The 25,975-nt window shown below is 42.0% G+C and overlaps 2 protein-coding genes across 3 annotated transcripts in view; one reads left to right on the forward strand and one right to left on the reverse strand.

The window, feature by feature from the left end:
* The window catches only part of LOC124034067 (neural proliferation differentiation and control protein 1-like), a 55,590-nt gene extending 39,910 nt beyond the window's left edge, over positions 1-15,680 (forward strand). Inside the window, exons 1-8 of one of the 2 annotated variants that reach the window (XM_046346784.1) lie at positions 7,253-7,588; positions 10,696-10,791; positions 11,140-11,352; positions 11,813-11,879; positions 13,201-13,285; positions 13,641-13,720; positions 14,094-14,193; positions 14,621-15,680. In XM_046346784.1, the coding sequence (XP_046202740.1) occupies positions 7,519-7,588; positions 10,696-10,791; positions 11,140-11,352; positions 11,813-11,879; positions 13,201-13,285; positions 13,641-13,720; positions 14,094-14,193; positions 14,621-14,686 (777 nt within the window). In that variant the 5' untranslated portion in view covers positions 7,253-7,518 and the 3' untranslated portion in view covers positions 14,687-15,680. Of the gene's footprint in view, positions 1-7,252; positions 7,589-10,695; positions 10,792-11,139; positions 11,353-11,812; positions 11,880-13,200; positions 13,286-13,640; positions 13,721-14,093; positions 14,194-14,620 lie in introns of those variants that run through there. The other variant, XM_046346783.1, reaches the window with a different exon arrangement.
* A 5,890-nt stretch (positions 15,681-21,570) lies between these two features.
* Positions 21,571-24,721, reverse strand: LOC124033220 (alpha-(1,3)-fucosyltransferase 7-like). The gene is made up of 2 exons (XM_046345182.1): positions 24,531-24,721; positions 21,571-23,197 (listed from the first exon to the last, which is right to left on the reverse strand). Exon 2 carries the CDS (start codon positions 23,072-23,074, stop codon positions 22,028-22,030), a length of 1,047 nt encoding a protein of 348 aa, XP_046201138.1. The 5' UTR covers positions 23,075-23,197; positions 24,531-24,721; the 3' UTR covers positions 21,571-22,027.
* Between the last annotated feature and the right edge of the window lie 1,254 nt (positions 24,722-25,975).

Here is a 25,975-nt window from a genome sequence, read left to right on the forward strand (position 1 = left end):
GGTCTGCCATGAGAGGTGACTGTATAGTTCCCCTAAGGAAAAGCACCTTTAGTAAATCTGCATTCTCTGTGAGAGCTTCCCATGTCTGGAATACACTGCCTTCAGACACACATAACTGCACCACATATCACACTTTCACAAAATGCTTGAAGACCTGGCTAAAGGTCAATCAGATTTGTGAACATGGTCCCTAGCTGTGTGTTGCCGCTTTCCATGTTGTCTGTTGTCTGTAGCTTGTGAGGTGTGGAAACACTTTGTTGCTTTTATGAATTTTGTTTTGCTGCTTTTTGTTCTATGTTGCTCTGTCTGTATGCTATGTCTTGCTTGTCCTATGTTGCTATGTCTTGCTTGTTCTATGGTGCTATTGTCTATATTGTAATTGTTTTTAATAACCTGCCCAGGGACTGCGGTTGAAAATTAGCCGGCTGGCTAAAACCGGCACTTTTACTGAAACGTTGATTAATGTGCACTGTCCCTGTAAAAATAAAATAAAATAAATGAGATCGTGTGACACTTAAAGTCCACCTGTGTGCAATCTATTTAAATAATTATGTGACTTCTGAAGGTAATTGGTTGCGCCAGATCTTATTTAGGGGCTTCATAGCAAAGAGGGTGAATACATGTGAACGGACCACTTTTCCTTTTATTTAAAATTTTCTTGAAACAAGTTATTTTTTTCTCTTCACCAATTTGGCTATGTCAAATCAAATGTATTTATATAGCCCTTCGTACATCAGCTGATATCTCAAAGTGCTGTACAGAAACCCAGCCTAAAACCCCAAACAGCAAGCAATGCAGGTGTAGAAGCACGGTGGCTAGGGAAAACTCCCTAGAAAGGCCAAAACCTAGGAAGAAACCTAGAGAGGAACCAGGCTATGTGGGGTGGCCAGTCCTCTTCTGGCTGTGCCGGGTGGAGATTATAACAGAACATGGCCAAGATGTTCAAATGTTCATAAATGACCAGCATGGTCAAATAATAGTAAGGCAGAACAGTTGAAACTGGAGCAGCAGCGTGGACTGGGGACAGCAAGGAGTCATCATGTCAGGTAGTCCTGGGGCATGGTCCTAGGGCTCAGGTGAGTTGAAACTGGAGCAGCAGCGTGGACTGGGGACAGCAAGGAGTCATCATGTCAGTTAGTCCTGGGGCATGGTACCAGGGCTCAGGTCCTCCGAGAGAGAGCGAAAGAAAGGAGAGAATTAGAGAATGCACACTTTCACACAGGACACCGAATAGGACAGGAGAAGTACTCCAGATAAAACAAACTGACCCTAGCCCCCCAACACAAACTACTGCAGCATAAATACTGGAGGCTGAGACAGGAGAGGTCAGGAGACACTGTGGCCCCATCCGAGGACACCCCCGGACGAGGCCAAACAGGAAGGATATAACCCCACCCACTTTGCCAAAGCACAGCCCCCACACCACTAGAGGGATATCTTCAACCACCAACTTACCATCCTGAGACGAGGCTGAGTATAGCCCACAAAGATCTCCGCCACGGCACAACCCAAGGGGGGGGCGCCAACCCAGACAGGATGACCACAACAGTGAATCAACCCACTCGGGTGACGCACCCCCTACGTCCATTACATCCAAATAAAAATCCATTTAAATTACAAGTTGTAATGCAACAAAATAGGATAAACTCCAAGGGGGTGAATACTTTTGCAAGGCATTGTAAAGTGGTTTCCTGCATCAAACAAAACATTTTCAGTCACCTCCTTGTCTAAAGGACAATTGGATAAATGGGTTAATGTCAAGCCCTGCATGTTTTTTCCAATAGTCTAATCCAGGTATTCCCAGACTGGGGTACGCCAAATAAAAATGTGATTCACATTTTTAAAATTCTAAGTGTTTTGCCCGAAAATTGATAAATATTTAGACATTTTTAAAAAGGCCCACATCCATATAGGCACATACCAACTCTACTGGTTGTACTGCTACTACCAGCAGTACTATACCAGCACCTGTCGACGACACAAGTTGTTCTGCTTCCACGATCACATCCAATGCTAGCATCAGTAATTCTATTTTTTTTTTTGTTAGCCCAGCTAGCATGTACACTGACAGTGAATCTGAGGCAGCCGATGAGCTACTGCCCCCTTACCCGGGAAAGCACCGCAAATATTATTATTATTATTATAATATGATGAACTACATTGATTTGGGGTGCACTTATATTGGGAGTAGTGCCTTTCCTTAGCCACAGTGTGTTATATGTTCAAAAGTACTATCTCACAACACGATGAAACCTTCACTCTTAGGCAGACATTTAGAATCAAAACAGGCCAATTACAAAAATAAGCCACGGGAGGTTTTTGAGTGAGAATTAAGACTTCCGAGTAGTAAGACATGTATAAAAGCAACAGATACTATTAATAAGAAAGGGGCTAGAAGAGTCTTGTATGGTGAGCTTCCGAGTGGCTAGGACAGGCAAGCCCCATACTATTCAGGAGAACTTCATTCTTCCTGCTGCCACGGATATGGCTGAAACAATGCTGTGGGAAAAGGCCCCAAAAACTATGGCAGGAGATGTTTTGAAGCAATTACTGCTTCACATACAAGCCAGTGAATTCTATGCGTTACAGCTGGAGGAGTCAGCAGATGTGGCGGGCCTGGCACAGCTCCTGGTATATGTCCGTTACGTTTATGGGGGGTCAATTAAGGAAGACATCCTCTTCTGCAAACCACTGGAAACCAGGACAACAGGAGAGGATACTGGACAGCTTTGTGACATCAAATTGACTTTGGGGGTCGAGATGTGTTAGTATCTGTGGCACAAAAGCCATGACAGGAAGACCTAGTGGAGTGGTAACGCGCATGCAAGCAGTTGCTCCCGATGCCACTTGGGTACACTGCAGCATCCATAGAGAGGCTCTTGCTTCCAAGGGAATACCTGACAGCTTGAAAGACGTTTTGGACACTACAGTGAAAATTGTTCACTTTGTTAAAGCAAGGCCCCTAAACTCTTGTCTATTTTCTGCACTATGCAATGATATGGGCAGCAACCATGTAACGCTTTTATGACATACAGAAGTGCGCTGGTTGTCAAGGGGCAAAGTATTGAAACGTTTTTTAAAATTGAGAGACGAGCTTAGTTTTTCACTTGTCTGACCACTTGCATGACGACGACTTTCTCACACGACTGGCCTATCTGGGTGACGTTTATTCTCGCCTGAATGATCTGAATCTATGATTACAGGGACTCTCCGCAACTATATTGAATGTGCGGGACAAAATTGGACAATACACGGGTCTTTCCATCATTGTATTATTTTGTTTGTGTGCAAATTAACTCCCACTTACGGACAATGTCTAATGTGATATAGCGAAGAACCTCAGTGAGTTTGGTGCGCACTTACGCAGGTAATTTCCCAAAACGGACGACACAAACAACTGGATTCGTTATCCCTTTCATACCCTGCCTCCAGTCCATTTACCGATATCTGAACAAGAGAGTCTCATCGAAATTGCAACAAGCAGTTCTGTGAAAATTTAATTTTTAATCTGAAGCCACTGCCAGATTTCTGGATTGGGCTACGCTGAGAGTTTCTTGCTTGGCAAATCTCGCTGTTAAGACACTGTTGCCCTTTGCAACCCCGTACCTATGTGAGAGGGGATTCGCGGCCCTCACGAGCATGAAAACTAAATACAGGCACAGACTTTGTGTGGCAAATGATTTAAGACTGAGACTCTCTCCTATACAACCCAACATTGCAGAGTTATGTGCATCCTTTCAAGCACACCCTTCTCATTAACCTGTGAGTTATTCACAATTTTCAATGAACAAATAAAGCTTTATATGTAAGATGGATAAATAAAGAGCAAAATTATTGATTATTATTATTATTTGTGCCCCCTGGTCCTATAAGAGCTCTTTGTCACTTTCCACGAGCCAGGTTGTGAAGACAACTCACACTCATTCTTATGTTTTAATAAATGTATTGTATCGTGTGTGTGTGTGGCACACTTACAATGATAGCAAAAAAAGTCCCCTGCCCTGGTGCTAGAGGGGTACGCAGCTGGAGGTTGAATGTTTAAAGGGGTTCGGGACTATAAAAAGTTTGGGAACCACTGGTCAAATCAAATGTAGGCCTACATTGAACACCACACATTGGCTGCTGCTGTAGGCTGAATGATAGAACAGCTATTTCCATGTTAGAATGTTATGGGATCCATTTTCTCCATTGGTTTTGATGGTAGGCCACTCTAATTTAGGACTAAATTATGATCAAATAACCACAGCAGTCAACTTGACCACTGTTAAAACTGTAAGTTAAAGCGGGTACAGCCGCAGTGTTCGCAGTAAACGAGCGCCAGGAGTTGCACAGAATTTTCACAATGTTCAGGTTTGCGCTCAGCAGACCTTTTTGAGGGAACGTTGAGTGTACCCCCACAAGATTCGTCCTAATAACCTGTTATTCAAAACGAGGGCACAGGGAGAACTGTTCCACATTGTCTGTCCCATCTCACGAGAGACTAGTTTAATGTGAAAAAGAGGTTAATATTGCTCACTTTTTAATGGATAATAGCGGCCTCCCCTCCAGTCCCCCACTGCCTCAGACTTTAACGAGTGTTGATGAGACAGCGTAGGAGGTGCGTCATCAGGGGACTGAGAGCTGATAGCTCGGGAAAAAGGTTTGTTGTTCCAATGGCGAGAGAGAGCCAGAGCAATATGAAAGGATTCATAATGGTTGAAAATGAGAATGGATGACTTTCATAAAGTGGTATTGATACAAAACAAGTGGCATTAAAACCCATAAAGAAATATCTTAGATTAGATTTAGTCATAGGCCAGACAGACACTGGAGGGAGGGTGACTCCAGGAAAGCCCTTACATTAAAGAAGGAAAGGAATTGAAAGACTGAGACCTGATTCACCACCGGTCTGTGAGATGACAGCCTAGCCACAACAAAGTCTAAACGAGTATCCCTCAGCACAGATTGTAAAGCATGGACTGTCTGCCAAGCAGGTTTTCCCTGATCCACTGACAGAAAATACATCCCAAATGGCACCCTAATCCCTATCGAGCATGCTACTTTTAACGAAAGCGTGCCATTTGGGACACATCCACTGACTGGCTCTAGAAGAGCTGATGGTAAACGGAGTAAATCACTAAACAGAAGGTTAGAGAGGACCCCTCCATCTTTCCTCCACCACATATCTCGTCCTCTCTATCACACTCCATCCTCCTTTTCTTCTCTTTCTTTTCCTCTTGCTGCCCTTCACACACGCTATCCTCCTCCTGAGCGAGCTCATCCGTGGATATTCTAGCCACTCCATACACACTGAGCACACTGATGTTGTGAGCAACAGTTTGCCCTGTTGGAAACGATCGTCCACTCGTATGGAGGGCCATGTTAACAAGGATGTTGGTTGTGATATAGGTTGCTTCCCAAGTGGTCCCTGTATGCACTGCTCTGACCATAGTCCGGCTTCTGTTCAGAAATAGTGCATAAGGATGCCATTTGAGACCTCTGGATTTGCAGCTGTACACAGTTAATCCACCGACTTAGCCCACCGCATTTAAGTGGTATCCATTTTCCTAATGGCCATTTAGTTCTTTGCAGCCACTTGGGACATGACTGGCACATGACTGAATTTAATGGATAAGAATGCATCACATGCGAACCACTTTGTATGTTGTGAGGCCGGTTGGAGGGACTGCCAATTTCTCTAAAACGATGGATGGATTATCTTGGCAAATGATAAATGCTCACTAACAGGGATGTAAACAAATTTGTGCACAAAATTTGAGAGAATATTTTTGTGCATATGGAAGATTTTTGGGATATATTGTTTCAGCTCATGAAACATGGGACCAACACCTTACATGTTTCATTTATATTTTTGTTCAGATTACATATACGTTTTTCAGTTGCTCAGAAAACTTGGGGAGCCAAATTAAACCACAGCACGCAGGCCGCCATTTGGGGAACCCTTCCCTACAGTATAGCTCGCTCACTTACAAAACACCTGGAACAATTATATGTAATACACTTGAGACCATGGCCACTAGACACTAGGGACAAACAGTTGCCTATTTCAGGTAATTTCCCCCAAAACAAGGCAATATTTGCAGACATGTTCAAACGAGAGATTGGTCTTTTCCCAGCCCCAACCACCCACTCGCCAAACACAGAACATTTTGAGGAAATGTGACAGAATAATTACATTTGAGCATTGAGCTGCAGTATGACTCATATTTCTGTTGCCACTGTGTCTTGTGTGCTCCCAAACGGCACCCTTTCCCCTAGCTGTTGTTTAAATCCGAGATTTTCACTTCAACTGTGGCCACCAGATTATTGGAAATTGCAGCTGGAGTTGATTAACTTGCATTGGTTTCAGGTGCAACCTTTTCTCTGTTATCAATAGGGAATAGATCACTAATATATATGCATAACTGGCTTGCGTCATTCAGACCCATATGCCATCGACCAGAGCTCGAAGGGGCCCACATTGAAAAAGGGTTCCGTGATTTTAAAATTCATTACTTACTGACATTTACTCATTTCATATGACGGGACAGGAGACGAGCATTGAGGCTTTTGTTCTTACGGCGTGAATAGAAAAATAAAGCAGTTTATCATGGCTCAACTATATAGCTGATTTTTAACCAACTATTTACAATTGGAGTTTAGCGGCGACTAGTGTGGACTGACTAGAGCTCCGACGTCAGATAAAATGTTCTGTGTACTTGCAGGCTATTCTTTGGGTGCTGAAATCAAGTGTTTTTATTTGAATAAATAATTGTATGTGATGTCGGAGCACCAGTCTGCTCACACCAGCTGCTGCTCAACTCCATCGTATATCGTGTTGTTTAGTCTGCTACTATATGGGGCTATTGAGCTCCGCAGTGGACTTTTTAATTTTATTTAACTAGGCAAGTCAGTTAAGAACAAAGTCTTATTTACAATGACGGCCTACCAAAAGGCCTCCTGCGGGGACGGGGGCCTGGGATTAAAAATATAGGACAAATCACACATCGCGACAAGAGAGACAACACTACATAAAGAGAGCCCTATAAGACAACAACATAGCATGGTAGCAACACATCTGTCAGTAAGTGTCCACGATTTGAGTCTTTGAAAGAAGAGATTGAGATAAAACTGTCCAGTTCGTGTTTGTTTGCAGCTTGTTCCAGTCGCGCGCTGCAGCGAACTGAAAAGAGGGGCGACCCAGGGATGTGTGTGTGCTTTGGGGACCTTTTAACAGAATGTGACTGGCCGTGTCATAATACCCACAAAGCCTAGCGTTTCAAACACTGAAATGGTTTGTTGTTTTTCCACCATTCATTTTACCCTTTGTAGATTTTAGAAACACTTCAAATAAGGACTGTGTTTTGTGTAAGCTTACCCTGGCATGACATTTTGATATCCATGTAAATCTCTCTCGCACACACGGTGGCGTTTATCAATATATTTGGCTCTATTCACTCAGATTAAAAAATTCTGAAAAGCATCAAAGAAGACATCATGTAAGACTACAAATCTCTACAAACTGCTGCACGTCATCACATGTGGTCTGCGGTTGTGAGTCCGGTTGGACGTACTGGCAAATTCTCTGAAACGACGGAGGCGGCTTACGGTAGCGAAATTCATTTATAATTCTCTGGCATTAGCTCTGGTAGACATTCCTGCAGTTAGCATGCCAATTGCACACTCCCTCAATTTGAGACATCTGTGGCATTGTGTTGTGTGACACAACTGCACATTTGAGAGGGGTCCTTTATTTCCCCCCAGCACAAATGTGCAGTTGTGTAATGATCATACTTTTTAATCATCTTTTTTATATTAGCACACCTGTCAGGTGCATGTATTATTTTGGTAAAGGAGAAATGCCCTCTAACAGGGATATAAATACATTTGTGCACAACATTTGAGAGTAATACGCTTTTTGTGCATATGGAACATATTTTATTTCAGCTCATGAAATATGGGACCAGCGCTGTACATGTTGCGTTTCTATTTTTGCCCAGTACAATTGAAGTAATATCTGTGGTCTGCTGCATACAATAGTTGCATTGAACTGAATAGGAAGAATTAATGACAGGGGGCCCAGCAGTTACTATTATTCAGAGCTGCTTGGAAGCCACTGGTCAATTCATCGCTATTGTATTATTGTGCACTTCACTTTACTGACCTCTAGGCGAATCTTTGGAGCACTTACAATGTGGTTGGTTGGCACAAGATATGGAGGGATGATGTATATGACCAAAGTCTCACATTTTGAAAATATTTATTACAGCAGAAAATAACAATACCTTACAGTACTTGAAACAGCCTTTAGAAATGGGTCTTTGGTTCATTTACGGTTCTTCACCTCTGAACCACATATTTAATCTGACTCCAACCCCCCCCTCTTTTTAAAAATGTGTATTTATTCAATCCTTATTTTACCAGATAAGTTGACTGAGAGCACATTCTCATTTACAGAAATGACCTGGGGAATAGTTACCTTCTATCCTCTCCCCTCCCTTCCCTTTCTTGGCTTCTCTCTCTGTTGCCCTGGTTATGGTTTTCATTCATGATTGCTCTCTCGCTCTCCCTCCGTCTCTCTCTCTCTATCGTTCTCGCCCGACCTCCTCCGTGCCCCCCACCCACACGCTCAGAGCACCTCTTCATGACAGAGACGCTGACCTATCCACCCACACACCGCGACACAATTCCCCCACTCTCACTAATATGTAATGTACAGAATCTCTTACACACACAAATACATGCATGAATGCACACACACACACTCTCTCACATACACACTGCACCACTCTCCCACACACACACACACACACACACACACACACACACACACACACACACACACACACATACACGAAAGCACCTCACATTCACTCTGTCATAGACACCCACCCACACAGAGATTCTCTCACTTTGATCCAGCTAGCAACACACAGTATCACTGGTTTACTCAGTCTCATACATAGACACACAGGCATTACAGCACCACACACACACGCGCACACACATTCTAACACTTACAGCACCGTACTGCTATGCAGTTTATCACCTCACTGCTCTCACCTCACCTGTGAAACCGGCATTATTAATTACTGTTGATATAGTAACCCTTTATGATTAAGCACAAACCAATCCAATGTAAGAAACATGCAGAGTGTCATCTCTGCAAATACAAAGATATTTAATGCTTTTACAAGGCTGCAGTTTGTGTTTGCGCAAGCTTTTTGTACTTGATGAATGATTTGATTTGGATCCTTATACGTATCATCGACTCACTTGTTGTTGTAGGTGTGTGTGTGTGTTTATCCACACTGGCCACACGAGGGCAGCATGGACCAGTTCTTTCTAACTGTAATTCCTCTGTGTCCCCTATGAGGACCAGTACGGGGTATATGGATGGAGTCGAGGAGAGCCATGTATTTACACTGAACAAAAATATAAACACAACATGTAAAGTGTTGTGAGCTGAAATAAAAGATGCTAGACATTTTCCATATGAACAAAAAGCTTATTTCTCTCAAATTTTGAACACAAGTTTGTTTGCATCCCTGTTCGTGAGCATTTCTGCTTTACCAATATAATCCATCCACCTGGCAGATGTGGCATATCAAGAAGCTGATTAAACAGCATGGGGACAATAAAAGGCCACTCTAAAATGTGCAGTTTTGTCAACCACACCACAGATGTTTTGAGGTAGTGTGCAATTGGCATGCTGACTGCAGGGATGTCCACCAGAGCTGTTGCCAGAGATTTAATGTTAATTTCTCTACCATAAGCCGCCTCCAATGTCATTTTAGAGAATTTGGTAGTACTTCCAACCGGCATCACAACCGCAGACCAAGTGTAAACACGCCAGCCAAGGACCTCCACATCGGGCTTCTTCACCTGAGGGATCGTCTGAGGTGATGCTGAGGAGTATTTCTGTCTGTAATAAAGTCCTTTTGTGGGGAAGAATTTGTTCTGATTGACTGGGCCTCGCTCCCCAGCAGGGGCAGTGGTCTAAAACGCTGCATCTCATTGCAAGAGGCACCACTGCACTACCTGGTTCGAATCCAGCTGCATCACATCCGGCTGTGATTGGTAGTCCCATAGGCCGGCGCACAATTGGCCCAGCGTTGGCCGGGGTAGGCCGTCATTGTAAATGAGAATAAGTCAAATATTTTAAGTTGTTGCATTTGTATGCATGTTCAGTAATAGATGCAATATGAGGCATTTACATGATGACACTGTAATTCCATATGGTGGCCATGTTAGCTCCCCATTTTTAAAGTGTATGCCTCTGCAGTCAAGTACCAAAGACTCCGGATTTCCCTTAATCAGCAGGGCTGTGGTTTTCCTGTTGATCTGTCACCCTGAACTACTGCACTACTATTAATACAATTATAGGACAAATACATGCCTGATCTCTCCAGTAGTGTGACTATATGGCTCTGTGTTTCGTAGCCTTTCGTTCTGTATGGAAATCAATAGCTTGTGCAGTTGATTTAAGTGTAGCTTGTGTTGTCAGCATCTGATGACTGATTCCCCATAGTCACTATGGTGGAGTAGGTCATCATTGGCGATTGTAGATCTCTGACTCGTACCTGCAATCACCTGGATGGTGGAGAAATTGCTCGCTCTCTCTCTCTCTGCATCTACCTCTGTCTTCTCCTCTCCTCACATCGTTGTGTAAGTAATCATTGAAATCCAATGACCAAGATCATGTTCTCCTTTCAGCGGGAAAAGTGACCACGTTCCCTGAAGTGGATGAGGAGATAGACTTCCTGTCCACCATCATCAGCCGACGGAAGGAGTCGGGGGTCAAACATCCAGGTGAGGGAAGAAAACCTTTGGCTTTACAGTGCTATATTTTGACCAAAGCCCTATGGCCTGCAGGCGCCCGGCCCGCGACAAGGAATCGCTGGAGCGCGATGAGCCAAGTAAAGCACCCCCTGGCCTAACCCGGACGACGTTAGGCCAATTGTGTGCCGCCCAAGGGGGTGGCCGGTAGCGATGCAGTGCCTTAGACCGCTGCGCCATTCGGGAGGCCCAATTTGACAAAGCTTTTAATTGCGTAGTTATGGCATAATGTGACAGGAAGATCATATGATTTGCTATATTAGTAGTATAGTTTTCCTTGCCATCAATTACCATTAATTCTCTCATTTTTGTATCTCCTAGCTCCTCTCTCTCAGGATTTTTCCAAAGCTGAGGAGGAAGATGACCGATCCATGATCCGCACCCAACGGCCTACCACAGAGCAGCCTACGACACACAGTACCACTACAGCCCCGTATAACACGACTACTGCCGCCCCCACCACCACCCACATCCCAGCAGTTCGTAGTGGGCCCCTGATCATCCCTTACCCCTCCAACGATCATGTGTTTATTGGCATGTAACCTTCCTTATTACTTTTTAATGTTTCGATTTTAACAGCAAAATGCTTTCCTCTATATACATGAGTCTAGAACGTTCCAGTATTATCTACACATTTCTCATGGAAATATTGAACAAGGGAACTATTGTTCTCCAATTTGAAGTTTTTCCACATCCTGATTATCTTATGAATGCTTTTATTGACTTTAACTGCTCTTGGCTCTTAACTGAAGTTTATAGTGACCCAAATGGCACGATATTCCCAGGGATGCAATTTGGGATGCCCATACAACCTTGTGAATGGATTATTTTTCAGCTCCCACTGACTTCTCCTAGTCTGTGAACTAACCTAGACAGTGCCTTTAGTCTCTTGTCTTCTCCTCTGATCTATACCCTCTTCAGGATATGTCTTCCCTTTTCTCTACCAGCTGTTTTCGTCCTCTTTTCCTAACACCCTTTTTTTTCCTCTTTACAGTCATGACCAGTGTGTTTGTGGTCATGGGATCTGTGGCCTTGCTCTTGGCTGGTGTCTGTTGGATCAGGTAAAAATTCTCCCTACATCTGCGTCTTGTTCCAGTCGGCTTTGGTTTCTTACATGTTGCGCGGTACTTTACTGTACACTGACTTAACTGTTTTACGAACGGACAGTTTTTGGTGTGTTTTTAGTAGTCACATTGTCGCTTCGTTTTAGTGTCCGTTGAAGTTGCTGATTGTAAATTGTATGCACTTCAGTTGTACGGACTAGTAGAAATTTACTCCATGTAACCATTTTAGTCGCGACTGACTCCGCAGTAATAAACAACCGAGGTTTAACTTGCTACCTGACTATTTGTAAAATGATTACAAAGCAAATTCAGGGAGATTAGATTCATATTGGTCTAAACTTTTTAATCCAGAGCTCAAAATTGTGGCCGAGATCCTTGAATTTGCGACCCTTTGACTTGGCAGTGCGACACCAATTTTTTTAAATTGCTTTAGCTGGTTACGTTAGTTTTTGGTTCATTTTTGTATTCTTTTAATGAAGATTTATTCCAACATCAATCGGTATGCAACAATGGGCATGCAAACCAGGCATTCAAAATGTTTGATCCGAAGTCTTAGTTGACTTTGTGATGCGCAATTCACCCATCATGCGCTGTTTGAATGAACATTGTCTAAAGGCATTCCCAAAACAGCTTCCCAATTAAATGTTGACTGGAAAGTAGGCCTACCTGGCAGAATGATATCATAATGATTTGTATCAATTGCCCAGCATTTGTTGAACAAACTCCGCCATCACATCATGCAGTCTACACTGTACAGTACAAAAACGCAGCTAGCCAAACACAACTATCTCTTCTGGTGTGGTTTAAGCATTGTTAGAATATGCCGTTTTTGTAGTATAATAAATATAGATATATTTCAAGAGTGAAAACCTGAAAAAGCGTTGAGAAACTGGGAAAGATTAAATGCAAATATGATATTGTCAAGTTAAAGATGTCATTCTGTTTGAGGGTATGTAATTATAAGCTACTTGCTCAGCCCACAAATTAAAGATGACATTTTAAATGATGTGCGAATCATCTGCTTTTAATTACATACCCTCCAAACAAAATTACATTTTAACTTGACAATATCCATACATACAGTGGGGCAAGAAAGTATTTAGCCAGCCACCAATTGTGCAAGTTCTCCCACTTAAAAAGATGAGAGGCCTGTAATTTTCATCATAGGTACACTTCAACTATGACAGACAAAATGAGAAGAAAAAATCCAGAAAATCACATTGTAGGATTTGTAATGAATTCATTTGCAAATTATGGTGGATGACCAATGTGTTGGGTATGGCACAGAGCTAACTCTGATGTCCCTGTATCATCTCAGGTTGCAGAGAGGTGTGCGCCTGGCTCAGAAGGCAGACTACCCTGCTTATGGGGGTACGGGGCCCCATTCCTATGACAACAATGTGGTGAGTACAGAACACAATTGCATTACAAAGTCATGGTTACAATATAAATCATTTAAATATATATATATATTTTATCCTACGTTATCTTTCCATTTAGTTTTTATTTTTATTCATCGCTTTTTGCCTTTGTTTATTTTTTTATCACCTTCATTTTATTGTTTTACTGTAAAGTGTGTTTCAATTTCCAATGCAATACTAATCACATTGAAACAATCTCACGTTCTGTACAATAATGTTCTATTGAAACACTCCCACATGGCACCTGCTTTTTATATAGTCTGTTTAAAAATAGTGTACTGTGTAGGGAGTAGGGTGCCACCATGCCATCGAATGTAATCATATGCCTTGCCTGCAGCCTGGGGATAAGAGGCTGGCTCAGAGTGCCCAGATGTACCACTACCAACACCAGAAACAGCAGATGCTCTCCCTGGAGAAGTGAGTCATGCCCCTGGCCTTCTAGCTCCACTCCGTCTGTCTGACTTGTCTGCTACGTAACCAGACTTACCTGTCTGCCGTCTGTCCCTGGCTGTCTGAAAATGTTACCAGCTGTCAATTCCTTGTTTCCTCTTTTGTAAAGCTACTTGGTGGTGCTCCAAAGTGTTTTACCAGGAATTGAGGGGGAAAAGGACAGAGGAAGAAGGCTATTAACGTTTCCAGACACAGCCCACGTCTCGCCTCTCCTCCTCTTCCCTCCCTTCTCCCTTGTCTTCCTGTCAGTCTGTATCAGGGTGAATTGTAGGTTGTGGTGTGATATTTGGATAACTCCATGACTCCAGTTTTCTGTTCTTTGTTTTTCCTTATCCTTCAGACAACGGGATGAGCCAAAGGTGCCTGACTCTGTGGCCACGTCAGATGAGGAGAATGAGGATGGGGATTTCACGGTGTACGAGTGTCCTGGATTGGCCCCAGTAAGAGAGAGACACACATAGTGTACTATGCAGGCATGGTAGAGGCAACGATACACGACTGATATCCAATATATATTTACCTCCTAGTTTGAATACATTTTAGTTAAATACTGTACATTTACTTTGAATACAATTTTATAAATAGTAGGCTACAGACTTCTCTTCTTTTCTCTCTCGCATTTGCTTTATTGGCATGAATTATTGATACATATTGCCAAAGCACACTGCTGAATTAGAAAATAGAGCAATTAACAATAGAAAATGAACAGGTTATGTAAATCAGAACAGAATTGTCAAGTAAAAATTTTAATCAGGGGGGGTGGGGGAAATAAATGGACTCAATACTACTAATCATAGTTTTATAAACTACACATTCTTCCTCATCTCATGGCAGGTTGTCATTAACTTTCTCTCTCTCCCTCTTTAGACGGGGGAAATGGAGGTGAAGAATCCTTTGTTTGATGATTCCACCCTTCAGCGGAGCCACAAGTAACCCTGACAACCCTGGACATTCTGATATGCACCTATAAAAGATGTCATCCTACACGTACAGGAAGATCAAATCACACTTAATTACTCAAACACCTACAAATACACATCGGGTTTCTCTATACCTAGCCTGTCTCACATGATACACTCCTAACACGGTAGGGCGGCAGGTTTGTAAGGAGAGAAGGAATGAGCAGAGGTTGTGAGAAAGACTGACTTGAAAAGGAGGAGGAAGAGAAGCGGTGGACTGTATGGACATTGTGTCTGAATGGCAGATTGAAGTGGCATGCAGGTGAATCTCCTTTTGGATCGAACTGATATCTGGGACCCGTGACGTCTCTCGCACTTAGAAAACCTACATGACGTTGTACTTTTCAGTCTGGCCTAAAATATCCATTCCTTCGTATTTTGTTATGTTTATCTTATCTCTGGTGTAATTGATCCTGTAAAATTCTCTCCGTTTTTTTTTTTTTTTTTTTTCTGTCAAACATGTGCACACATCAACCAACAAACTGACTGAGAGATTATGTGTATGATGATGGATAACATTCTCCAAGTACTGCTCTCCCCTTCAGTCCTCCGCTGTCTCACCCCTGTACAGAGGAACTTCTGGGTCGTATTCACTAGAAATCAAACAGAAGAAAATTGACAGAGGGACTATACCTGAACTTTTCCAACAAGAAATGCTGTTTTCTTTTTCCATTGCAAAATGTATCGCTACAGTGTGCGCTAATGAATACAACCCTGCTTCATACAACAGATACCCACAGACAGGTTCAAGGAGAACAGTGAACTACAGTGGGAAAAGAAAGATGTGTTATGGGCCTATAGGTAGTTGTAGACTTGAAAACTGCTCTTAGAAATAATTATGGAACTGCAGACGTTAGTTCAAGCCTTTAGAAACGAAGAATGGTTGGCATAGTACAATTATAAGGCTGTCAGTGCTAATCATTGGCCAGACTAAATGGCTGCATTACAAAAGTCACCTCATTCCCTACATACACATATATATATATATATATATATATATGGAATAAAGTTCCATTAATTATGCATCTTAAATATCTGAAACTCATCATTGACTTTCTAATAATTTAACTTAAAAAAAAATATATGTATGTATTTTATTTGACTGTTTCATGTACACATGCAGTGCATACGGTAAACCTGACCTGTTAAAGCTCTCTTATATAGCCATTATATTATTATATATGGTCCCTCTATGCATGACTTGATGACACTGGGTTCTGCTGAAAAGGGATAAAAGTCTATATGCATTTATGATTGTTATTCAAGTTTCCTGTGTAAACTTGCTTCTGATATCTAGATAACGTGGATGATTTCAAAGGAATTTGGAACCTCTTTTACAGAACTCTGAAACAGAGCAACCCCATCGTGTACATATTTGTCCCCATGATTTGTGATGATCATGTAAATAGCCACTGACGTGTACTGTACAGAGATGGCCAACTGTCACTAATGATGTATTTGTACACATTATTAGTCTATATTTCTGATTGCTGTGTCAAATGAACCACCGTTTGCTTTAGCCTAATGTGAGACCCAAATTGCACCCCAATCTTTTGTATCGTGCGTTTACTTTTTAATGAAAGCCCGATAGGGCCTGGTCAAAAGGGTCACACTATAGGGAAAAGGGTGCTCTTTGGAGCACACGAGTCTTTTCAGAAGTTGCCTATTGCCGTTGTCTCTCAGGAATGCCGATGTCATTAGCTCTTCTATGTACTTAACCATTTCTCTTACTCTCTGCCTCAACTCTCTCATACTGAATGAAAAGGTAGTCCGACACGTACTGTAACATGAATGATTTGTTAATGCAGTGTTTATTTTATTTGCCCAGTTAGGCTTCAAGAACAATGTATGTGAGATAGAAAGAGGATTCTCTTAGAATGGACCCGTCCGTTGATGTAGGCCTAGATGACTCGTGAAGATGCTGAACATCAAACCTAGACTGTTTTACCACATACCTAGAGGTAACTGCCAAAATAAAGAGAACCCCAATGCAAAGTGTCTTAATTGGAAGTGTTGCCTCCAGAACGGCTTCAATGCACTTTGGCATAGGACACACACACACACACACCAGCTTTAAACCCCCTATGCTCTTTCAATGTCACAGATTTCTGATTCTAGACATTGTAGCCAAAATAATGGCCAATTTTACATTTTTATACATGACCCAAAGCATGATGGGATGTTAACTGCTTAAAGCCCAGTGCAGTCAAATGTTTTATATATACACTGAATGCACAAAACATTAGGAACACATTCCTAATATTGAATTGCACCCCCTTTTACCCTCAGAACTCCCTCAATTCTACAGGTCATGGACTCTACAAGGTGTTAAGCGTTCCACAGGGATGCTGGCCCATGTTGACTCCAATGCTTCCCACAGTTGTCAAGTTCGCTGGATGTCCTTTGGGTGGTGGACCATTTTTGATACACACAGGAAACTGCAGTTCTTGACACTCAAACCGGTGTGCCTGGAACCTTCTACCAGTTCAAAGGCACTTAAATCTTTTTTCTTGCCCATTCAGCCTCTGATTGGCACACATACGCAATTGTCTCAAGGCTTAAAAAGCATTCTTTAACCTGTCTCCTCCCCCTTCATCTTCACTGTTTGAAGTGGATTTAACAGGGGACATCAATAAGAGTTCATACCTTTCACCTGGATTCACCTGGTCAGTCTGTCTTCGATTTCCACACTGAGGTTAGAATGACACTAAAATTATGAAAATGATCATTCCCTTTTAGTGTAAGAGCTGCCTGAACTGTTCAGCCTACTGTAGTTTTGGCCTGCCTGGAGTTCCAAACCTCTGCCAATAACAGCTAGTTTTCAGTTTTCCCCTCCTTACTCAGACCAATCCCAGACAGTCCTAGCAAAATTCTTGTTTGAGAAGTTGTTCTTTGCTAAGAAACTATGTTTGTTTATTTTTGATCATTTTAATTGAACACAATCACAGTAAGGCACTTAATTGTTACCCAGAAATTATTTAATATTGAGAAAAGCATCTGTTTTGGACCTTTAAGGAACCACACCTGTGTGGAAGCACCTGCCTTCAATATACAGTACTTGTATCCCTCATTTACTCAAGTGTCTCCTTTATTTTGGCAGTTACCTGTGCATCAATACTGTCCTCTAGGCCCTATGGTTGCAAAATGCTGATAACCTAACCAAAATTCATAGGTTTTCCATAAATCTTTGTTGAAGGATTGACATTTGCTCTTTGCTTGCTTTCACGAATGTGAATGGTTAAGAATCTCCAGGAGTGACTAGTGACTACCCTTTTTTTTAACAGTAAACCACCCTCCCGGACTAGAGGGTAATTAACACACAAACCCTGAGAGATGAACAACCTCTTTTACTACTACTGGGATTGTTGAACATGATGCATGAAGACATATCAGAAAAATGTAATAATATACATATTTGATCTTAACTGCGACATGGTCTGCTGTGCTGTGTTTTTTATGACATAATGGACAATCTTGTTGGAAGATGATCTAAAGCTTCAAGTGAAGATTGCTTTTAAAAGAAAATCAAGCAAAAATACTCGATGTGATGCAAACATCAATCTGGGATCTCATGAGAGAATCAAAATATACAGTACCAGTCAAAAATTGGACACACCTACTCATTCCAGTCTTTTTCTTTATTTGTACTATTCTATAAAATTGTAGAATAATAGTGAAGACATCAAAACTATGAAATAAAGCATATGGAATCATGTAGTAAGCTAAAAAGATTTAAATTAGCCCTATTTGGTAAAAGTCCATATTATGGTGGGAACTGCTCAAATAAGCAAAGAGAAACGACAGTCCATCATTACTTTAAGAAATGAAGGTCAGTCAATCTGGAAAATTTAAAAACTTTGACAAATTCTTCAAGTGCAGTTGCAAAAGCCATCAAGCGTTATGATGAAACTGGCTCTCATGAAGACCGCCACAGGAAAGGAAGACCCAGAGTTACCTCTGTTGCACAGGATAAGCTGATTGGAGTTAACTGCACCTCAGATTGCAACCCAAATAAATGCTTCACAGAATTCAAGTAAGGGACACATCTCAACATCAACTGTTCAGAGGAGACTGCGTGAATCAGGCCTTCATGATCGAATTGCTGCAAAGAAACTACTACTAAAGGACACCAATAAGAAGAAGAGACTTGCTTGGGCCAAGAAACACGAACAGTGGACATTAGACGGGTGAAATCTGTCCTTTGGTCTGATGAGTCCAAATGTCTTTGAGACACAGAGTAGGTAAATGGATGATCTCTGCATGTGTGGTTCCCACTGTGAAGCATGGAGGAGGAGGTGTGATGGTGTGGGGGTGCTTTGCTGGTGACACTATTTAGAATTCAAGGCACACGTAACCAGCATGGCTACCACAGCATTCTGCAGAAATACGCCATCCCATCTGGTTTGCGCTTAGTGGGACTATCGTTTGTTTTTAAACAGGAATATATGACCCAACACCTCCAGGCTGTGTAAGGGCTATTTTACCAAAAGGGAAAGTGCATCAGATGACCTGGCCTCCACAATCACCCGATCTCAACCCAATTGAGATGACTTGGGATGAGTTGGACCGCAGAGTGAAGGAAAAGCAGACCAAAAGTGCTCAGCATAAGTGGGAACTCCTTCAAGACTGTTGGAGAAGTATTCCAGGTGAAGATGGTTGAAACAATGCCGAGAGTGTGCAAAGCTGTCATTAAGGCAAAGGGTGGCTACTTTGAAGAATCTCAAATATAGAATATACAGTATTTGGATTTGTTTAACATTGTTTTGGTTACTGCATGATTCCATGTGTGTTATTTCATAGTTTTGATGTCTTCACTATTATTCTACAATGTAGAAAATAGTAAAAATAAAGAAACACCCTGGATTGAGTAGGTGTGTCCAAATTTTTGACTGGTACTGTATGTTAATAGCCTATAAAACAATTAATGATTTATTCTAAACTCAAGAAATCCAGTGGTGGAAAAAGTACCCAATTGTCATCCTTGAGTAAAAGTAAAGATACCTTAATTGAAAATGACTCAAGCTAAAGAGAAAGTCACCCAGTAAAATCCTACTTGAGTAAAAGTATAAAAGTATTTGGTTTTAAATGTACTTAAGTATCAAAAGTAAATGTAATTGCTAAAATATACTTAACTATCAAAATATACTTCCGTATTCTACATAAGCAAAGCAGACAGCACAACTTTCTTGTTTTTTAAATTTACGGATAGCCAGGGGCACACTCCAACACTCAGACATCATTTACAGATAACCAGGGGTACACTCCAACACTCAGACATCATTTACAGATAGCCAGGGGTACACTCCAACACTCAGACATCATTTACAGATAGCCAGGGGCACACTCCAACACTCAGATATAATTCACCAACATAAATGGTCACCGTGTCTAAACACATATGGGACACAATTTGAGGGGTTTTAAATTATATTATTAGTAACCAATCAGATCAGTAACCAATCAGATCAATAGGACTGTAGATGTTTTCAAAGTGAGGAGAAAAAGACAGGAAATGTTGATATTTTGAGAGGAAAGCATTTGTGTTGAGTGAGTCGCCAGATCAGAGGCAGTAGGGATAGCCAGGGATGTTCTCTTGATAAGTGCGTGAACTGGATCACTTTCTTGTCCTTCCAAGCATTCAAGTACTTTTGGGTGTCGGGTAAAGTGTATGGAGTAAAAAGTACATTTCTTTTGGATTCTAGTGAAGTAAAAGTAAACCATTTTGAAAATATAAATAGTAAAGTACAGATACCCACCCCCCCCAAAAAAAAAATAGTTAAGTTGTATTTTTACTTAAGTACTTTACACCACTGAATAAATGTAAAAAGCATATCTTTATTGTTTCCATATGTTATTCAGTTTTTAGGCAATCATGACATCTGGTGGCCAGAGCTATATGTGCATAGTGGTCAATTATTGTTCCCTGAATCCATAGATATAAAGCAACATCTCCAGAAACTAAGGGTGTATCCCAAATGGCACACTATTCCCTATAAATTTCACTATGTAGGTAATAGGGTACCATTTGAGATGCAACGTTGGTGTGTGTAACTTTCATTGGAACTAGAAATCCAATAATATGCATCACTATTGGTCATACTGTTACATCAGGTTACAGAGGAGGTAGTTTGAATTGAGTGACATGCAGCACTTTTAATGCACAGTTAATCTCTCTGAGAGGGATTGCGTGAGTATTGGCACAGGGATTTTGTTTATGGTTTACTATTCTTTTTTAGGGGAAAAGAAACGGGGGTTGACCCAGAAGGACTTGGGAGGAGAGAGAGAACAGCCTCAATTGGTGTGATCTGGAAAAACCCTGAACCAAGTGTGATGGAGGACATTCATCAACTGCCTATTCTCCCCATAAGAGCCAAGGGCTTAAATCGAGTAAGTCATGCTAAGGTTGGCAACTTACTTGCATTAGTCATTATGCCTAAAGAAAGGGTATGAACTATACTGTATGCTTAAAACTTCAATTAAAAAGGACGAAAAAGAAAATTATGGAAATAAGGAAATTACACAACCGTGTCGGCTAGCTAGACCATGGTGCAATTGTAATGGCACAAGACAATGTTGTCTTTCCCGACAATAATATTGAGGGTAAGCTTTCATAGATTCAATATTACTGCCGGGAAAGACATTGTCTTGTGCCATTACAATTGCATCATGGTCTAGCTAGCCGACACGGTTGTGTAATTTCCTTATTTCAATTTTTATCCCCCACCTTTTTTTATTGAAGTTTTAAAGCATACATTTTTACAAAAGTGAAACCGCTCCGAATCCCGAAAATCCCTTGTTTGTCCCCCTGAGCCTTCCCTATATCCCTCCCACTTGCCCACCCACATTTGTCAACCTGATTAGATACAGAATAAAATACATACTACTACTAATAATAAATCAAAGCATCTAACATATGAACTAAAAATGTATTGTGTCAGAAATATGGGTGTTAGAGGACTGACTTCCCTCTTTTACAGAAGTTGTGATTTTCCTGTGGTGTTTCTGAATTAGGGAACAAAAGTCAATGTTGTAATGTCATCAAGCTGATGTGAAAGTGGCCCACCACCAGAACTGAACCAAATCAAATCAAATGTATTTATATAGCCCTTCTTCCATCAGCTGATATCTCAAAGTGCTGTACAGAAACCCAGCCTAAAACCCCAAACAGCAAGCAATGCAGGTGCAGAAGCCCTGAATGCATTTCAAGTTTCACTGCAGACTGCTGTTTTGCATGGGGGGGAAAAAAGGCTACTGTACAAGTTCTTGAACATATTGTAGTACAAAACAACCTACAGTAGCAAAAGCATCTGTGATGTTATCTACTGGCCCATGCCTCCAGATCGTAGTACACCTTGTTACCTGGTAGTCTTTGATAGTTGACACAGATATTACAGAGCCTCTCTCTCCAGTCTGTGTACATCTTGATTCTATGTGTCTGACGCCACTTGAAGTAACCCTCGTAGCGTCCTCTGTCTGTGGCCAACTGCTGTAGGAAGACAGCCAGCCCCTCTGTGCTATTGAAGTCACTGACATGGATGAACGAGCCTGGTGGCACAAGGGCCTCATAGTTAGCCCGAGTGGGCCCCAGAACCACAGGTACTGCCCCTGCTTGGTAGGCATTCCTCCACAACTTCTCAGTTATGTAGTCCAATGCCACTGAGTTTTCAAAAGCCAGGTAGAAGTTACAGTGGCCAATGGTGGGTATCAGCCTTTGGTCGGTCAGTGGCCTCTTTGACCAGTGTCCATACACCTCTATGGGAATGTACTTCCTCAGGCTCTGGTAGACTTGACTCCTGGCATGGTCTGGCCTGTAGTTGCTGACCACCCAGCTGGCCAGACAATCCCCCTTCTTGGGGATCACATAGCTGCTACCGTTACTGATACCGTTATGTGGAACCGGAACTATCTTCCCATAGGGCATGGATATGTCAGCGTCGCCTCGGTAGCTCATGGTCCAGTTGAACAGTCCGTTGTACTGGGTCAGGTTGCCATTGTGCATCGGGGGCTCAAGGGACAGCCAGAGCCAGCGCTGGGAGACTGACCGGGGGAGGTGGAGAGGCAGGGCAGAGCGGCCGGTCTTCAGCTCATGGTGGTGGAAGACCACCACGTCTGCCTGGGGGAACAGGGAGGTGTTGTCACTGAGGAGGCAGTCTGGGATAGCGTACTCGTCGCTGCACACATCTCCCTCCAGGCTGTAGGGACGGCCGAAGGGCCAGTGCCACAGCAGGATGGTGAGGTTCCTGGGTTCGTGTTGATGAGCGGTCCCTGTCTGAGCCAGCAGTAGGAGCCTCTGGTGGAGCACATAAGAGGAGATGCTGAGGATCATAATGGCTGAGAGGAACAGGGGCTTGGAGGCAGTCATCTCTGACCCAGGGGATGACAGGCAGGCAACAGACTGACTGGTGGAATTGCGGCGTACTTTCGTTTCGTCCAGAATCACACAATCTCCTCGGGATTGTTACTCAAATAGTGTAATATTTCCTCCCTGGTAAGACAATAAGATAAATTAGTATGCAATAGATTCAAGGGCCCAATCAAAACGATTAGGAAATGCATACATTTTCTAAGTCTGATTCGGGTCTTTAAAGAATAGGGTTGGAAGAAGCTCTTGGAGTTCCTTATAAATACAGACATGAACAATTTGGCAGAAGAAAATAGTCACTTTTAAATAGTCAATTTCAGGAAACTGCATCAGCTCCACTTTCACCTCTGCAATACCACTTCCTCTCACTTCTTTCTATTTTTAAGATCAAAATCACACTTATCATCAGTATTTCACAATCACTGTAACAGTTAAATACATTAAGTACAGCAAATTATTAGCCTTACCGAAGATGGAATATACAATATCTGAGGATTGATTAATTGATTCAAGTAATCAGAAAATATTGATATATCACTACAAATGGGAATTATCTCTCTTTTTTTCACATAGCCCATGTACATTAAACGCACATGTTCTGCCTCTTCCATATAGTTTCAAAGGAGATGAAATGACAGTCAGAGGAACAGAAATGGTTTCAGATGGTACTTGTTGAAGTGCTCTTGATTTGTGCCGATTCATGCGGCGTGAAATATAATGTGGGAGCCTGAATGGCCTCCTGCTGTGTGTGGCTATGTAATGAGATACAATGTATCATGCGGTGCGTAACAAGAACCTTATTCTCCTGCCTTCCCAGACCCCTACACTCTTAGAAAAAATGATTCCAAAAGGGTTATTCAGCTGTCCCGTAGGAGAACACATTTTGGTTCCAGGGGAAACCCTTTTGGGTTCCACATAGAACCCCTTTTGGGTTTTATGTACATCCCTCTGTGGAGAGGGTTCTACATGGAACCCAAAAGGGTTCTACCTGGAACCAAAAAGAGTTATTCAAAGCGTTCTCCTATGGGGACAGCCAAAGAACCATTTGAAGGTTTGAGATAGCACCTGTTTTTCTAAGAGTGTAGCATTCAGAACCATTGCATTCAGCGTGCATAACGACACATCACAGAGATGCCCCAAAAAGGCCGCAACAACAAACATTTGATCGAATGCATATATACTCTTTTCTTTAGTGTTCTCCCTGGTAGTAAGCCATGCCATCAGCGGTTCTTTTTAAAAATGAACCCAGATGAGCATCCCATTCCATAGAACCCTTTTAATAGCGCTGGCATTGTTAGAATACGTGTTAGATATTACTGCACTGTCGGAACTAGAAGCACAGGCATTTCGCAACACTCACATTAACCTCTGCTAACCATGTGTATGTGACCAATAAAACTGGATTTGATTTGGCAATTAGAGATGTCTCCCGACACCAAGGCTCAATTGTACTCACCTGGGTGAGGTCCGAAGGGCGTTTGTCAGCGTTTGCGGTCCTGTGGAGGTAAGACTCACTGAAGATGACTTTTCTCCTGTGAGATTATATAGTAACGTAGGCAGCGGCACATACCAGTGTGTAGGAAATCCTGTTTTTACCCCTTTTTTTGCTCCCTTTTCACCGCATCATCTTTCTGTTCTCTCTCAACATGCACTTACCACAGACCACACCCTTGGTTGTGACTTTCTGACAGTCATTTGGATAGTACAGCTGAGCGTTGGTAGGGCACTCAGGTAGTTACTCTAAGAATGCATACATTTTACTCTCATTATTTACATTTTATATGGACTCATTCAATTGTTGGGAGCATATTTAGTGTGTGTGACTTTCTTAATTATTATTTACATTTTAAGCCATAGATAGGCTAATTTATGAGACCAAAAATCTATCACAATAATGAAGGAGCCCAAAATAAGCGTATTTCAATCATTGGACAAGGGTACAAGCAGAGTTTTTGGTCAATCCAGACTTTCTACTAGATCCTAATCAGTGGACCCTAATCGGTATTCTGCTCGGAATTGATTTCATATGTTCGAACTTCCCTTTTTTTTAACTGTATTTGAGCTTTGTTAGATAACTTTTCCCCATTAATAATCTAAGCTGTATGCTCAGAACAATCACTTCATTTGAGGTCATCCGTAGGCACCAAGGGTGTGACTTTCAAATTACTTAACCACAATGCTTTCTCGTCATTGTTGAAAAATGGAGAGGAAAGAGGTACCACACCATGACCACAGAATAACGGTTTTATGTGGCCAATGCCACTTTTCTTGCAGTTGGCATGCCAGCAATTTACTTCTGGATCTTACAGTGCATTCGGAAAGTATTCAGACGCCTTGACTTTTTCCACACTTTGTTACGTTACAGCCTTATTCTAAAATGTTTAAATAAATAAAAATCCTCTGCAAATTTACACACGGTGTAAATTATTTACATAAGTATTCAGACCCTTTGCTATGAGACTCGAAATCGAGCTCATGTGCTTCCTGTTTCCATTGTTCATCCTTGAGATATTTCTACAACTTGATTGGAGTCCACTTGTGGTAAATTCAATTGATTGGACATAATTTGGAAAGGCACACACCTGTCTATATAAGGTCCCACAGTTGACAGTGCATGTCAGAGCAAAAACCAAGCCATGAGATCGAAGGAATTGTCCGTAGAGCTCCGAGACAGGATTGTGTCGAGGCACAGATCTGGGGAAAATCACCAAAAAATGTCTGCAGCATTGAAGGTCCCCAAGAACACAGTGGCCTCCATCATTCTTAAATGGAAGAAGTTTGGAACCACCAAGAGTCTTCCTAGAGAAGGACCTCAGACTGGGGTGAAGGTTCACCTTCCAACAGGACAGTGACCCTAGGCACACAGCCAAGACAATGAGGAGTGGCTTTGGGACACGTCTC

This window comes from Oncorhynchus gorbuscha, linkage group LG04 (genome assembly GCF_021184085.1).
Source record: "Oncorhynchus gorbuscha isolate QuinsamMale2020 ecotype Even-year linkage group LG04, OgorEven_v1.0, whole genome shotgun sequence".
NCBI classification, from domain to species: Eukaryota; Metazoa; Chordata; class Actinopteri; order Salmoniformes; family Salmonidae; genus Oncorhynchus; species Oncorhynchus gorbuscha.